At 42.3% G+C, this 16,384-nt stretch overlaps 1 protein-coding gene across 1 annotated transcript in view; it reads right to left on the minus strand.

Moving 5' to 3' along the window:
* CASQ1 (calsequestrin 1) overlaps nucleotides 1–16,384 on the minus strand; it is a 103,573-nt gene that overhangs the window by 36,208 nt on the left and 50,981 nt on the right. The window contains exon 4 of the mRNA XM_077464096.1: nucleotides 9,970–10,081. Within this exon, the coding sequence (XP_077320222.1) occupies nucleotides 9,970–10,081 (112 nt within the window). The remainder of the gene's footprint in view (nucleotides 1–9,969; nucleotides 10,082–16,384) is intronic.

Genomic DNA, 16,384 nt, shown 5'->3' on the forward strand with positions numbered 1-16,384 from the left:
ATATTATATCTATATCTATATTTATATCTATATTATATGTATATGTATATATATTATCTATATTATATTATATTATATCTATACAAAAAAATGTTTTGCCTTTCATTTCTATTTTAAACTGAAGAGTTTGTTTTACACGGCGATTGTTTACGATCCCTTTCGGTCTATGTGACCACACAAACAGTGATGCCATTTTTGCTGCATGCAAAGCTGAAGTCTAATCTGCTTCTATTTTGCTTCCCCTGGTTCCCCCCTCCCCCCCCCCCCATCCGCGTGCGAATGCCATTTTTACATAAAATATTTTCTGCTTTCATTACGTTTCCTTATTTTAGACCCAATGATGTCATCACTGGGTTTGTGCACTTCTTTATGCAATGCGGGTGGAGACAAGGGAGGGCAGTAGGGGCAGGAGGGACGGCTGCCCTGGGCACTGTAGTATCATGTGAGATGCAGGGGCACCACAAGGAGATTGGGGCGATTTGTGTTGGGTGGGGGGATTGGGGGGGGGCAGCAGGGGGTAAGTATTGTTCTAGGAGGGGGAATTTGGGGGGGTGTCCTAGAAAAGGTGATTGGGGGGATCTGTACTGGGGGGGACTTGTGCTAAAAAGGGGGATTTGTGCTGGGGGGGAGATATGAAGTGGAGGGAGGGGAAGGGATGGGAAATTTGAGTATAGGATTTTTTTTTGGGGGGGGGGATTTGTGTTAGTATGGATGATTTTTTTTATGCTATGGGGGGGATTTGTGTTAGTAGGGATGATTGTTTTTTTATGCTATGGGGGAGGATTTGTGCTAGGAGGGGGATTTCTACTGGGGGGGGGGTTGGGGTATAAGAATTGTGCTGGGAGGAGTGATTTATTTTTTGGGGGGTATTTGTGTTAGTAGGGATGATTGGAGTGGGAGAATTTGTGTGGGGGGGAGGATTTGTGCTGGGGGGGTTGGATTAAATGGAGGGAGAGGATGTGAAATTTGAGGAGTATAAGATTTGTGCTAGGTTCTGTTCTAATCCCTTCCCCCGCTCTATTTAAAACAAAAATGGACTCGCTGGTCATTCTCTGCTTTTCCGCTGCCTATAGCTTTGCGTTGTTTTTTTCGGGCACCATTAACTGCGCGTTCGCCCGGCTGATTCACATTCGCAAACATCGATCTAAAATAAAATGTAACTCTTATAGTAAAAAAATATATATTTTTGTAACATTCGCCATATTTATAATAAGACCAACGGTACATTCGCTGACCTCAATCACTTCTTTTTTTCCAGTCACCCCGCCACGGCATAGGACAGCAAGGATGGGGGGCACAGTGACTCCTCCATAGGACAGCAGGACAGGAGGGGCACAGTGACCCCTCCATGGCATAGGACAGCAGGGCGGGAGGGTACAGTGACCCTTCCATGGCATAGGACAGCAGGATGGGGGGCACAGTGACCCCTCCATAGGACTGCAGGACAGGGGGGGCACAGTGACCCCTCCATGACATAGGACAGCAGGACGGGGGGGGGGGTACAGTGACCCCTCCATGGCATAGGACAGCAGGACGGGGGGCACAGTGACCCCTTCATGGCATAGGACAGCAGGACGGGGGCACAGTGACCACTCCATAGGACAGCAGGACGGGGGGTTGCATAGTGACCCCCTCCATGGCATAGGACAACAGGGATAGGTGTTTTGCATTGGAAGGTAAAACGCCTCCTGTCCCTGTGTATCCATTGGGGTAGAGTCGCCCTTTAGCAAATGATCTCACCAGATCGATTCCCAGCACAGCCAAGAGACAATCTTTATTAACAGGCAGAGTAAACAAAAGGCTGCAGCGAGGATGGCGGCGGGATGACGGGATGGGGGGGGGGGGGAGCGGTGCCACCCTCCCGCTCGTGCTGCGGAAGCATGTTTTGTGCGCCATCTGAAAAGAATGGAAGGGGGGTATTTGCTGACTCCATAAATCCCTTAATACTCCCTTTATCATGGGCGACACATAAATTGTCATTAACCCTTATGGAGGCCCCGGCCATACAGATCCCAATCTCAGAGTGTGGGGGCTTCTGTTTCCTTTAGTTAAGACAGCGCCGGGCCCCCTTTTGCTTCGGGGCCCCATAGCAGTGGCATGAGGTCTATGATGGCTATAGGTGGGCCCTTGGACCATACAGGGGGGCTATCTCTGCCATTTAATCCTGCTGTGCCAGTTATCTCCATGGATATGCCCAGGCATCTAAAGGATTTGTCATTGTGCCAATCCTGAGATTGGCACCCTCCTGCCAGACAGCACAGGCTGCCTGGTGACCTGTGATTGGACAGAATGCTGGTGAATCATCCCTCTGCTCTCTGCTTCTGTGAGCATGCTCCCTTTGTCAGAAGATAGATTTAGATACTTATACTATCTGCATTTTAAAAGCACATTTTAGATGTTTCAAGTAATATGTAATTGCATTGCTTGGTCAGTTTCTATGTCAATCTAATGTACTGGAAAATTCTCGAAAAAACGATCCGAAATGCACAACATCGCATGGCGCCCATTATCAATAAATGGACGCTCATTGAGGGACCATTATCAATAAATGGACGCTCATTGAGGGACCATTATCAATAAATGGACGCTCATTGAGGGACCATTATCAATAAATGGACGCTCATTGAGGGACCATTATCAATAAATGGACGTTTATCGAGAGACTTTAAAAAAAAAAAACTAACACCTGTAGAGGGATCGTTATAAAAAAGAAAAACAAAAATGGACTCTCATTGAGGGACCTTCATAAATAAATGGATTCACCTTAAGGCACCATTATAAATAAATGGATGCTCATTGAGAGACCATTATTAATAAATGGACGCTCACTGAGGGACCATTGTAAAAAAAAGAATGGATGCTCACTGAGGGACCCTTATTATTAAATAGATGCTCAAGGGCTTTTTTAAATAAATGGACGCTCATCACGTAACTTTTATAAATAAATGGACGCTCATCACGAAACTTTTATACATAAATGGACGCTCATCGAGGGACCATTATAAATAAATAGACGCAAATTGAGGGACCATTAAAAAATAAATGGACGCTCACTGAGGGACCTTTAATAAAAAATGAATCCTCAAGGGCTTTTATAAATAAATGGACGCTTATCAAGGCATTTTTATAAACAAATGGACGCTCATTGAGGGACCATTATCAATAAATGGACGTTCATCAAGAAACTTTAAGAAAAATGAACACCTATAGAGGGACCATTATAAGAAAAATGGACCTTCATAAATGAATGGAATCTCCTTAAGGGACCATTACAAATAAATGATCGCTCATTGAGAGACCATCATTATTAAATGGATGCTCAAGGGCTTTTTTTAAATAAATGGACGCTCATCACGAAACGTTTATAAATAAATGGACGCTCATCGAAGGACCTTTATAAATAAATGTCCACTCATTGAGGGACCATTATCAATAAATAGACGCAAATTGAGGGACCATTGAAAAAAACAAAAAGGACACTCACTGAGGGACCTTTATTAATAAATGGATGTTCCTTAAGGGACCTTTAATAATAAATGAATGCTCAAGGGCTTTTATAAATAAATGGACGCTCATTAAGGGATTTTTATAAATAAATGGACGCTCATTAAGGGATTTTTATAAATAAATGGACGCTCATTGAGGGACAAATATAAATAAACGGAGGCTCATTGAGGGACCATTATCAATAAATGGACGCTCATCCAGGGACTTTTATAAATAAATGAATGCTCATTGAGGGACCATTATCAATAAATGGACGCTCACTGAGGGACCTTTATTAATAAATGGATGCTCCTTAGGGGACCTTTAATAATAAATTAATTCTCAAGGGCTTTTATAAATAAATGGACGCTTATTGAGGGACAAATATAAATAAATGGATGCTCATTGAGGGACCATTATCAATAAATGGATGCTCACTGAGGGACCTTTATTAATAAATGGATGCTCCTTAGGGGACCTTTAATAATAAATTAATTCTCAAGGGCTTTTATAAATAAATGGACGCTTATTGAGGGACAAATATAAATAAATGGATGCTCATTGAGGGACCATTATCAATAAATGGACGCTCACTGAGGGACCTTTATTAATAAATGGATGCTCCTTAGGGGACCTTTAATAATAAATTAATTCTCAAGGGCTTTTATAAATAAATGGACGCTTATTGAGGGACAAATATAAATAAATGGATGCTCATTGAGGGACCATTATCAATAAATGGATGCTCACTGAGGGACCTTTATTAATAAATGGATGCTCCTTAAGGGACCTTTAATAATAAATGAATGCTCAAGGGCTTTTATAAATAAATGGATGCTCATTGAGAGACAAATATAAATAAATGGGCACTCACTGAGGGATGATTATAAATAAATGTCCACTCATTGAGGGACCATTATAAATAAACGGACGCTCATTGAGGGACCGTTATAAATAAAAGGACGCTCATTGAGGAACCATTATAAATAAATGGACGCTCACTGAGGGACTTTCATAAATAAATGGCCACTCATCAAGGAACCTTTATAAATAAATGTACGCTCATCGAGGGACCATTATAAATAAAGGTACGCTCATTGAGGGACCATTGTAAATAAATGGATGCTCATAGAGGGACCATTATAAATAAAGGTACGCTCATTGAGGGACCATTGTAAATAAATGGATGCTCATAAAGGGACCATTATAAATTAATGGATGCTCATTGAGGGACCATTATAAATAAATGGATGCTCATAGAGGGACCATTATAAATAAATGGATGCTCATTGAGGGACCATTTTAAATAAATGGACACTCATTAAGGGACTGTTATCAATAAATGGATGCTCATAGAAGGACCTTTATTAACAAATGGATGCTCATCAAGGGACCTTTATAAATAAATGGACACTTATTGAGGGACCATTATATATACCGGTATGTATATATAAATGGATGGTCCTCGAGGGACCATTATAAATAAATGGACACACGCCCAAGATGTGTGCATAACATATGTGAGCAGCACACCTTGATGCAGCAAAATGCAAATTGCGAGTCCCTAGAATTCATCAAATCTTCATTTCCAAATTTAGCATTCAAATTTTTGATTTGGCGCCTAAAACTCCATTCTTACTATTAAATCCTAAATGCCTTGCTGGTCAATTTCAATAATTTTCGTTCACCTTCATGTACACAGATGTACACTTTCCAAAACTGAGAAGGTGGTTTAAGAGCCCGGGAGGACCCACTAAGCTGTGAAATATCAATTTTGGGGTGGAGTGACCATTTAAACCTAACATTAGCATTGGCCCATGGTTGTGTTTGCCCAGCCGACGTGCTCTATCCTCCAGCTCAGTCTCCATTGTAAGGGGGATCTGCTGTGAATCCTGATATAATCTACATTCATCCCCTGATAGAGAATTCATTTGACAGGCCAGACAAAAAGAACTTCGTCAGCTTTTTTTTTTTTTTTTTTTTTTTGCGTGGCTCCATTTGTAACCCTTTATTCTGACACTGATTATAGAGATTTTAAAGAAGAACTGTTTGTATTGAACTTATCTACATAATATAAGTGCAGTGGAGTAGTTAGGTTAAAGTGTCCCTGCACACAAGTGCCATTGGGGTTGACTCACCAAAGGGGATGATTCTCTTGTAAAATGCAAATTCCCCTGCAAAGTGAACAGCCTATTTGCCTTTAGTATATCAACCCTATAGCCTTTCAAAGTGCTCGAAATTCCAGAGTTGTCTCATATGCAAATTAGTTGCCTCCCAAACGTTTCGTCTGTCCTGCTGTCTACTTCCTTGCATGGCAAGAATTCGGTTATTGAGACAGTTCCTCACGTGCAAGGACTGGTAGCTAGATGTTGAAGATGGAAGGTAGCAGGCCAGCTCTTGACTTTAGGAAGCAAAGTCATAACTTGCATATCAGGTTAAGGAAGTTCTGGGACACTCCTGAGGAAGTTGCACACAGGCACCTGATGTTAATTCACTATATTTTGTGAATGGAAAGACTTGTTTTAGGATAACCTTGTCAGTAGGTATGGGGAATCTCTCTATTGTGATTGGAGGATGAGCTCAGGTTAGACATTTTCTAGAGTTACACACGATCGGACTTTCCGACGGGAAATGTTGGATGTGAGCTTGTCGGCTGAAAGTCCGACCGTGTGTATGCTCCATTGGACATTTGTTGGAGGACTTTCCGCCAAGCAGGTTCTCAAATTTTCCACCAACAAAAGTTTGTTGTCTGACTTTCCGATCGTGTGTGCACAAGTCCGTTGCACATAAGTTCACACGTGCTTGGAATCAAGTAGGGGCCAGAAGCACTCAGTCTTGAAAAACTAGCGCTCGTAATGGAGATATCACATGACTATTGAACTTCCTTTTTATCGGCTCGCCCTACGCCATGTGTACTTCACTACATTCGGAATTGTTGGCCAACATTTGTGTCACTGTGTGTATGCAAGACAAGTTGGAGCTAACAACCTTCGAACAAAAATCCACGGTTTTGTTGTCGGAAAGTCTGATCGTGTGTACGGGGGAATTAGTGGTTCAGGATTTGGGGTTCAGATTTGAGGTTAGGATTAATAGTTGTTGCTTAGAGTTGGAGGTTGAAGTATTGGGTAAGGTTTGGGGGTAGAGTGAGGGGCCAAGTTGAAAGTTCAGAGAGTTGAGGCTCATGGTTATGGGTCAAGTTAGGGTTTGAAGTATATGGTTAGGTGTAGAGTTAGGGTAAGGATTAGGGATTAAAGTTTGGTGTTATGGGTGAGGTTTAGAGTTAGGCATTGGGTTTAAAGGATAGGCATACAGTCAGTGGTTAAGTGAGGTTTAGGAACTGAAGTAAGGGTATGGTTAAAATACTTAGGGTTGAGATTTAGTACTATAAAAAGAATGGTTGAGGATTAGAGATATGTCAAATTAAAGGCAAGTTTTGGGGTTAGGATTTCAAATTGAGGATCGGGTTTAATTGTTGAGGTTTCAGGTATTGTCTGGAGTTTAATATTTGGGTTTGAAGTTTCGGGTTGTGAAGAACAGTGGATGTTTAGGGTTGGAGGTTGAAATGTGGGTTAAGTTTAGGGGTTGAGACCTGTATTGCAATGATGACAATGTATGTATACCAATTCTGCAAAAATAAATACCCTTTGTTGGTTAAAACAAAAAAAGTTTAGGGGTTGAGGTTTAGAGTTAGGGAATCAACTTAAAAGTTCAGAGTTGAGGCTTATAGTAATGATTCGGAGTTGAAGTCTATAGTTAGGTATAGAATTTGCCATTAGGGTGAGGATTAGGGAGGTAGGTTTAGAGTTATTAGTGAGGTTGAGTTAGGTTGAGTTAAAGGTTAAGTTTAGGCGATATGCATATGTTTAGTTGTTAGGGTGAGGTTTAGGAACCGAGGAAAGAATAAATACTTAGGGATGATTGATGGTTTAAGTCAAGAATTTATTTTAGGAATTGCATTTTAAGATTGGGTTTCATTGGGTTTTGAGCATTGTCTAGATTTAGGGGATTAGGATTTGGTCATTGAGTTTTAGGGTTAGGATTAATCATTGATAATTAGGGTGGAAGGATGAAGTGTTGGGTTAAGTTTAGAATTTGAGGTTTTTGATTAGAGGTTAGCTTGAGAGTTAAGGTTTATGACACGGAGTCAGGTTACAGTTGGAGGTTGAGGTTCATGGTTAGGTTTAAGGATAGGCATTAGGGTGAGTATTAAGGATTTAAGTTTAATGTTAGGGGTACAGATGAAGTTGATGGTTAGGGGTTGGATTAGGGTTTGAAGGAAGTATAAGGAAAAACTACTTAGGGGTAAGGTTTAGGATTTGACCTTCAGAATAATGCATATGGTTAGGGTGAGGGTTAGGAAATGAGGGCCGGGTGACAAAAAACTACCCCGGGATGAGGTTTAGTATTATAAAAAGTTTGAGTTGAGTTTTAGAGTTATGATAAGTCAAGATTTAGAGTTATGATTTAAAGTTAAATATTGGGCGTAAGGTTTGTGGTTAAGGTTTGGGTTGATATTAGGCCTTAGGGCAAGGTCTAAATTAGGGTGTTTAGGGTTAGAGGTTGAGGTTTAGGATTGGGGAATAGTGTTAGGTTGAGCTGTAGATGCTTAAGGTTAGGGGTTGAGGTATAAGGTTAATTTCAGATATTTAGGGTTGGGGGTTGACATATAGGGTTAGTGATTGAGCTTTAGGGTTGAAGTATAGTGTTAGGTTTAGCTGTAGCTATTTAGAAATTGTTAAAGCATATGATTAGCTGTAGATGTTTAGGACTAGGGTTGAGGTATAGAGTTAGTAGATGATATTTAGGGTTGAGGTATAAGGTTAGTAGTTGATATTAAGGGGTTGAGGTATAGGGTCAGGTTTAGTTATAGATATTTAGGGTTGGGCTTGAGGGTTAGGGTTATTTGTAGATGTTTAGGGTTGGGTGTTAAGTTTTAAGGTTAGTGGTTGAGGTTTAGGGTTGAGGTAAAGGGCCAGGTTTAGCGTTAGCTGTTGATGTCTAGGGTTGAGGTATAGGGTTAGTTCTTGATATTTAGGGTTTGAAGTAGAGGGTTAGTGGTTGATCTTTAGTGTTGAGGTATAGGATTATCTGTAGATATTTAGGGCTGGCGATTAAGGTTAGTGGTTGATGTTTAGGGTTGAAGTATAGGGTTATCTGTAGATATTTAAGGCTGGGGGTTAAGGTTAGTGGTTGATGTTTAGGGTTTGAGGTATGGAGTTAGTAGATGATATTTAGGGTTGAGGTATAAGGTTAGTAGTTGATATTAAGGAGTTGAGGTATAGGGTCAGGTTTAGTTGTAGATATTTAGGGTTGGGCTTGAGGGTTAGGGTTATTTGTAGATGTTTAGGGTTGGGTGTTAAGTTTTAAGGTTAGTGGTTGAGGTTTAGGGTTGAGGTAAAGGGCCAGGTTTAGCGTTAGCTGTTGATGTCTAGGGTTGAGGTATAGGGTTAGTTCTTGATATTTAGGATTTGAAGTAGAGGGTTAGTGGTTGATCTTTAGTGTTGAGGTATAGGGTTATCTATAGATATTTAAGGTTGGGGGTTAAGGTTAGTGGTTGATGTTTAGGGTTGAGGTATAAGGTTAGTGGTTGATGGTTAGGGTTGAGGTATAGGTTTAGTTGTTGATCATTAGGTTTGGGATATAGTGGTTGATCTTTAGTGTTGAGGTATACGGTTATCTCTAGATGTCTAGGGTTTGTGGTTAAGGCTAGTGATTGATGTTTAGGGTTGAGGTATAGAACCAGGTTTAGCTTTAGATTTTAGGATTGGGTCTTGAGATATAGTGTTAGCTGTTGATGTTTATGGTCGAGGTATAGGGTTAGCGGTCCATGTCTATTGTTGAGGTATGGGGTTAGGTTTAGCTATAGATGTTGAGGTTTGAGGAATAGGGCTAGATGTTTAGGGCTGAAAGTTGAGGTCTAGGGTTAGGTTTAGTGGTTGAGGTTTAAGTTTAGGGATTGAGGTGTGAGTGGGTAAAGTTAGTGGATGAAATATTTGCCCTTCCTAAGCTTTTGATGTGCCATAACTCTCAGAGCCAAGTCCATATCAATGACAAAAATGTGCAAGTAGAAATTAATCACACCAAAATGTTTGTGCTGCTTTTTCAGCAGATAAAACACTGTATTGTACGGTGAAATGATTTACTGTTTGCAATTAAACCTATATGTGGTCTATAAAGAAAGGGACATCAAACAGAAAGTGAACTCAGAAGGGATCTGCAGGCAGTACAATCTCTGAATAGCGAAAGAAATATTTTTTTCATATTTTTTAACAGCAGCACAAATAATGAGCAACGTATTTAATACTTCTTTGCTTTGCTCTCACAAAAATTTATATTTCCCTGCATGACACTATACAACTATACAACATTTGCAGTTTGATTTTTATTTTTTTAATGCCACACCTGAAATAGCACCCTATGGATCTTATATAAGGTAGTAATTAATTAATTTTGTCTAGGCACACTTTAGAACATGGCACTTACGTTCAGAATCTTCATTTTTGAAGTATCCAATGAGTTTGGGCTCGTCGTCAAGGTTCTCAAAGGCAGCAAGTTCATGGCTTCCATCGATAAACTCTACTGGGTCCTCAAGCACCTGCACAGAAAGAGGTCCACCTTTATTGTTGTAGTAGCTACAGACAAGCAGCCGTATTTGGAAAGAGCATACCGCATACTACTTCTTTGCAATTGGTCAGTAGTTTACTTTGGTTTAGTGCACATAGAACCATGCAAGGTAGAGACCAAAGGCTTGTTGAAGGCCAACTCTAGACCAAAACTATTTTTTTACCCTTTGAGGAGATTTCACTTATCTTCCTGTCCCGGGGACACAACAGGTAAGAGAATCACACCTTTATTATTAAATTGTGGGAGGGCCAGTGACACAAACTGCTGTTAGGAAAACTCTAAAAGGCCTATAAAAAGTTCATGGTGGACTCAACCCATTGATGTACATTCCATTCTGGGCTGGCCTTGAAGCTACTTGGTTTCCTCCATCAGTTCTGAGAATAAGGTAATGTGCAAGGCACAAAGTTTCTCTTCTGAATTGATAACCTGTAAATGGTCCAAGATGGCCTTGTCCATAAAGGGTTGGTCTCTAATTGAGTGCCCTTTAATGTCCACTAACATACAATACAATGAGGTCATCAACCAAACGCCCAAGAGTCTAAGGTTTTTAATGGTGAAATTGATTCATAGCAGACAGGGCTGGACTGGGACAGAAATTTGGCCCTGGACTTCATCCAGAACGGCCCACTTACATCAGAGTGTCCCATCAGCACCCCCTTCCGTCAGAGTGTCCCATTAGCAGCCCCCTTACATCAGAGTGTCCCATCAGCACCCCCTTACATTAAAGTGTCCCATCAGCACCCCCTTACATTAGAGTGTCTCATCAGCACCCCCTTACATCAGAGTGTCCCATCAGCACCCCCTTACATTAGAGTGTCCCATCAGCACCCCCTTACATTAGAGTGTCCCATCAGCACCCCCTTACATTAGAGTGTCCCATCAGCACCCCCTTACATTAGAGTGTCCCATCAGCACCCCCTTACATTAGAGTGTCCCATCAGCACCCCCTTACATCAGAGTGTCCCATCAGCACCCCCTTACATTAGAGTGTCCCATCAGCACCCCCTTACATCAGAGTGTCCCATCAGCACCCCCTTACATCAGAGTGGCCCACCACCAGCCCCCTTATATCAGAATGGCCCACTGAGCCATCGGCCCACCGGGAAACTCCCGGTAGTCCCAATGGCCAGTACATGCCTGATAGCAGATCATCATCATTAAAAAACCTTGGACACTTGGACGTTTGTTCGGCTCTGGATTGTATGAATGTCAATTCTCAACTCTTTCACTGTTCCTAAGAGGAGTCCCGGTCTCGTGGAGTGCCGCTGAACTAAAGCCAGTGTGCCCAGTGATAATTTTTGGTGACCCTTAGAAAATCTGAGATAAGAAAGAAGAAAATTTGTTCTTCCTTTCTTCTTTTTGTGTTTGTGTTTTAGTGCTTATATTGGAATGCGCTGCACAAACTATTGGCACTAAATAAATCTGATAAATTAATAATAATAATAATTTGCAGTTGGTTGGAGTTGTTTTTGGAAAACATGTCTGCCTCCTCTGGAAAGAGATTTCAGTCACTCATGTCCCCCGCACAATCTTTACAGATTTAGCCTGCATTCGGGAGGTGTAATTGGGGTCAGATGGGACTTAATTCAGTAAACACGGGCAGATTTACAGTCTCTGCCAGGCGAAGTGTGTCCTTATTAAAATAATTCTGCTGATAATGAACGGCGGGAGGAATCCTAATTATCAAAAAAGAGATATTAGAGCTGCCACGGCCCGGGTGTTTGGCTGAAAATGTGTAATTTGTTGTCTTATACCTGAGGATGAAGAGTCTGTGCTCCCCCGCAGGAGGGAGAGCCCCCCACCCACTGCCACTAAACGAATGTTTACTCTGCCAGACCACCCCCCCATCCAGGATCTGTGCGCTCAGTGCCAGCCTGGTACTGCTGTCTCCTGCCAACCCTGAGAATGTCACATATCTCTGCATTCTTCTTCTGATTCATCTCCCAGATCCTGCTCATTCTGTCTCTTATCTCTCTTTAATCTGTCTCTTTTCTAGCTTGTTTACCCCTATCATATCTGTCTCTTCTTTCACTCCTTTCTCTTCTCTGTCTCTCTTTTTTCCTTTTTCTTCCTCCTTCATGTTTCCATCTCAATTCTCTTTTCTTCTGTCTCCTCTGACTCTCTTTTTTCTCTGTTGATATCTCTCTCCTCTGTCTCCCTGTTCTCTCTCCTCTCTCCATCTCTCTCAACAATCTACCCTTTGGCTCTTCTCTCTCGTCTGTCTCTCCTCCCTCTCTTCTGTTTCTCCATCTCCCTCTCCTCTGTCTCTCTCCTCTCTCCATCTCTCTCAACAATCTCCCCTTTGGCTCTTCTCTCTCGTCTGTCTCTCCTCTCTCTCCTCTGTTTCTCCATCTCCCTCTCCTCTGCCTCTCCTATGTCTCCTGTCTCTCCTCCCTCTCCTCCATCTCTCCATCTCCCTCTCCTCTGTCTCTCCTCTATCTCTCTGCTCTTTCTCCTCTCTCTCCTCTGCACCCCCTACCCCCCCCCCTCTGTCTCTCCTCTTTCTCCTCTCTCTCCTCTGTCTCTCCCTTTATCTCCCTCCTCTGTCCCTCCATCTCTCTCACCAATCTCTTCTCTGGCTCTCTCCTCTGTCTCTCCCTTTATCTCCCTCCTCTGTCCCTCCATCTCTCTCACCAATCTCTTCTCTGGCTCTTCTCTCTCTCCTTTCTTTCTCCTCTGTCTCCCCCACCTATCTCTTTCTTATGCCTCGCCTCTTTCTCTCGCTCTTCTGTCTCTCCTCTCTCTCTCTTCTCTCGCTCTTCTATCTCTCTCTTTTATCTCTCCTCTCTCTCTTCTATCTCTCCTCTGTCTCTCTCCTCTTTCTCTCTCTCTCTTCTCTGTCTCTCCTCTTTCTCTCTTCTGTCTATCCTCTTTCCCTCTCTCCTCTGTCTATCCTCTTTCCCTCTCTCCTCTGTCTCTCCTCTCCCTCTCCTTTGTCACTCTTTTTTTTTCCTCTGCTCTGTCCCTCCTCTCTCTCTCTTTCTGTTTTTCTCTCTCCTCTGTCTATTCATCTCTCTCTCCCTCTTTTCTGTCTTATCATCTCTTTCTCCTCTGTCTCTCCATCTCTCTACTCTGCCACCCCTCTCCCCTCTGTCTTCCTTATCTCTCCTCTGTATCTCCTCTATCCCTCCTCTATTCCCTCTCTCCTCTGTCCCTCTCCTATCTCTCTCTCTCTCTCCTCTGTCTCTTCGCGGTATCTCTCCTCAGTCTCTCCATTTTTTCTCCTCTGTCCCTTCTCTCTCTCTGTTCTTTTTCTCCTCTGTCTCTTCATCTCTCTCTCCTCTGTCTCTCCATCTCTCTCCTCTGCCTCCCCTCTATCTCCTCTGTCTCTTCACCTCTCTCCTCTGTCTCCCTCCTCTCTCTCTCCTCTGTCTCTCCTCTGATTCACCTCTCTTCTCTGTCATTTCTCTCTTTCTCCTCTGTCTCCCCTCTCTCTCCTCTATTTATTACCTGTATTATCTGGTGTGCCCCTCCTCTCTCTGTCTTGTCACTTTGTCCCCTTTCTCTCTTGCCAATCTCTCCTCTCTGTCTCTTCTCTCTACTTTTTTTGTCTCTTCTCTCTGTCTCTTTTCTATATTTCCTCTTTCTCTTGTCTATCTCTCTCCTCTTTCTCTCACTTCTGTCTCTCCTCTCTGACTCTCCTCTGTCTCTCCTCCATATCTCTCCTCTCTGTCTTTCCTTTTCTTTCTCTCCTGTCACTTCTCTGCCTTTTTTTTTTTACCATTTAATTTTTTAATATTTCTCCCTTGACTCACTTTTTGCTACATCTGTTCCATCTTTCCACCTCTCTTCTCTGTATCTTTTATCTTCTTCATTTGGTTTTGTACACAGTGGCATTTTCTGTATTTGTACACCAAAAGTGTTCCCAACCAGAGGTTTATTTAAAGGGTCCCAAATGATCAACTCAGCTTCTTAGTCTAATACGGTTTAGTGCGAAGGGGTTTTTTTTTTTTTTTAGGGGGTAAGGGGGTCTCAAAACAATGGGAAACTGGCAGTTGGCCATATTTGGGCTCCATCTTGAAAGAGTTTAGAGTGTCAGAAATTCAGAATCGTCCTGTGTCCTGTGCACACTTCCTTTGTTATCTCAATGAGTCTCCTCCCAGGTCTTATCATTTACTTCTAAACCACTATCCCTCACATTGTGGAGATTAGGAGAGGAGAAGGGGATTCACCTGGGCAGGGCTGACACAATTTTTTGCCATTTCAGTTCAGAAAAGGCATGTTATTAACCTATAAGCCCTTGTACACACGGTCGGAGATTCCGACAACCAAATCAGTCGGAGTAATTCCGACAGATTAATTCCGGAAGAGGTCCGGAAGTGATGTTGCATACACACGGTCGGACTAAATTGTCGGAAAATCCGATTGTACATAACGTGATGACGTTATTTCGTTACGACGGGACTACGTTCAGGCTAGTAGCCAATAGCTTTGGTCTAGGAATTTGATCTGAACATGCGTGGCACTTTGTCCGTCGGAGTAGGCTACACATGATCGGAGTATGTCCGATAGGAGCATTTTGTCAGAAAATTTTATCGGCAAGTTGGAAAACTTGGTCCGTCGGATATTCCGACGGAAACAGTCCGATGGAGAGCACACACAGTCGGAATATCCGACAAAACGGTCCGATAGGACACATTCCGTCAGAATCTCCGACCGTGTGTACAAGGACTTAGTCTAATACGGTTTAGTGCGAAGGGGCTTTTTTTTTTTTTAGGGGGTAAGGGGGTCTCAAAACAATGGAAAACTGGAAGTTGACCATATTTGGGCTCCATCTTGAAAGAGGTTAGAGTGTCAGAAATTCAGAATCGTCCTGTGTCCTGTGCACACTTCATTTGTTATCTCAATGAGTCTCCTCCCAGGTCTTACCATTTACTTCCGAACCACTATCCCTCACATTGTGGAGATTAGGAGAGGAGAAGGGGACTCAGTTGTTTAACAAAAGGCACCTGGGCAGGGCTGACATCATTTTTTGCCATTTCAGTTCAGAAAAGGCATGTGTTGTTAACCTATAAGAGGGAATTGGAAGTTGAGAGCATTTCAGGTATTTTACTACACATGTAGGATCTTTAAGCATCACTGGAGCAGTGACCCATGTCAAGTAAGAGGAAACCAATGTCTTCCCAGTAAAACAATGATTTATGTCCAGTTACAGTAACCAAAGACTTATAAGACAAGTATTTATTTTACGTTTATATCATGTTACGGGAACCAAAAACTTGCATCACATAAAGAGAAGCCAGTGACTTATTTTGAGTAAGCAGAGATACACAATTTGCACAATTTAAAAACGGGAAGCAATGACTTACTGTCCATTGAGTAAAAGCAAACCAATGGCTGTCGTGAAGCACGGGGGAAACCTAACAACTTACAAGTACGAGGAAGCTGATGTTCATATTAGTAAGGGAAATCCAAAGACTTCTGTTAACTAGGAGCAAGTCATTGATGTTATACTATATGGCCAAAATATTGTGGTTAGCTGACCATTACACATAGCTATAGAGCCAAAAGTATGATGACCCCCTCCAAATGATTGAGCTCAGGTGTTTACTGTGAAGGGTCTTGTTGAGGGCACATCATAGAAAGACATTTTTTTTATAATTGTCCTCTTCTAACTTTGTGGTACCAGTTTGGGGAAGGCCCTTTTCTGTTCCAGCACGACTGTGCCCCTGTGTACAAAGCCAGCTCCATGGAGACATGGTTTGACCAGTTTGGTGAGGAGGAACTTGAATGGCCTGCACATTGCCCTGACCTCAACCTTACTGAACTTCTTAGCCCTTGTAGACACGGTCAGATATTCCGATGGACAATGCCCGATAGGACCGTGTTGTCGAATAATCCGACAGTGTGTTGGCTCCATCGGACTGTTTCCGATGGACCAAGTTTTCCAACTTGACTATAAAATTTTCTGACAACGTGCTCCGATCGGACTTTGTCCGATCATGTGTAGAGAATTCCGATCGGACAAAGTGCCACGCCTGCTCAGATCAAATTCCTAGACCAAAGCTATTGGCTACCAGCCTGAACGTAGTCCCGTCCTAACGAAATAATGTCATCACGTTAAGTACGATCAGATTTTCTGACAACTTTGTCCGACTGTGTGTATGCAAAATCCGACGGATTTGGTTGTCGAAATGTCCGACCGTGTGTACAAGGGCTTTGACTAGTTTGGTGTGGAGGAACTCATGTGGCCTGCACAGTACCCTGAACTGAACTCTATCAAACCTTTTTAAACCTGTTCCGTGGGGAGGAACTCAACTGGTCTGCAAAGAGC

This window comes from Lithobates pipiens, unplaced genomic scaffold (assembly GCF_037356315.1).
Source record: "Lithobates pipiens isolate NorthernLeopardFrog02 unplaced genomic scaffold, aLitPip1_a1.2 Scaffold_30, whole genome shotgun sequence".
In the NCBI taxonomy this organism is placed as follows: domain Eukaryota; kingdom Metazoa; phylum Chordata; class Amphibia; order Anura; family Ranidae; genus Lithobates; species Lithobates pipiens.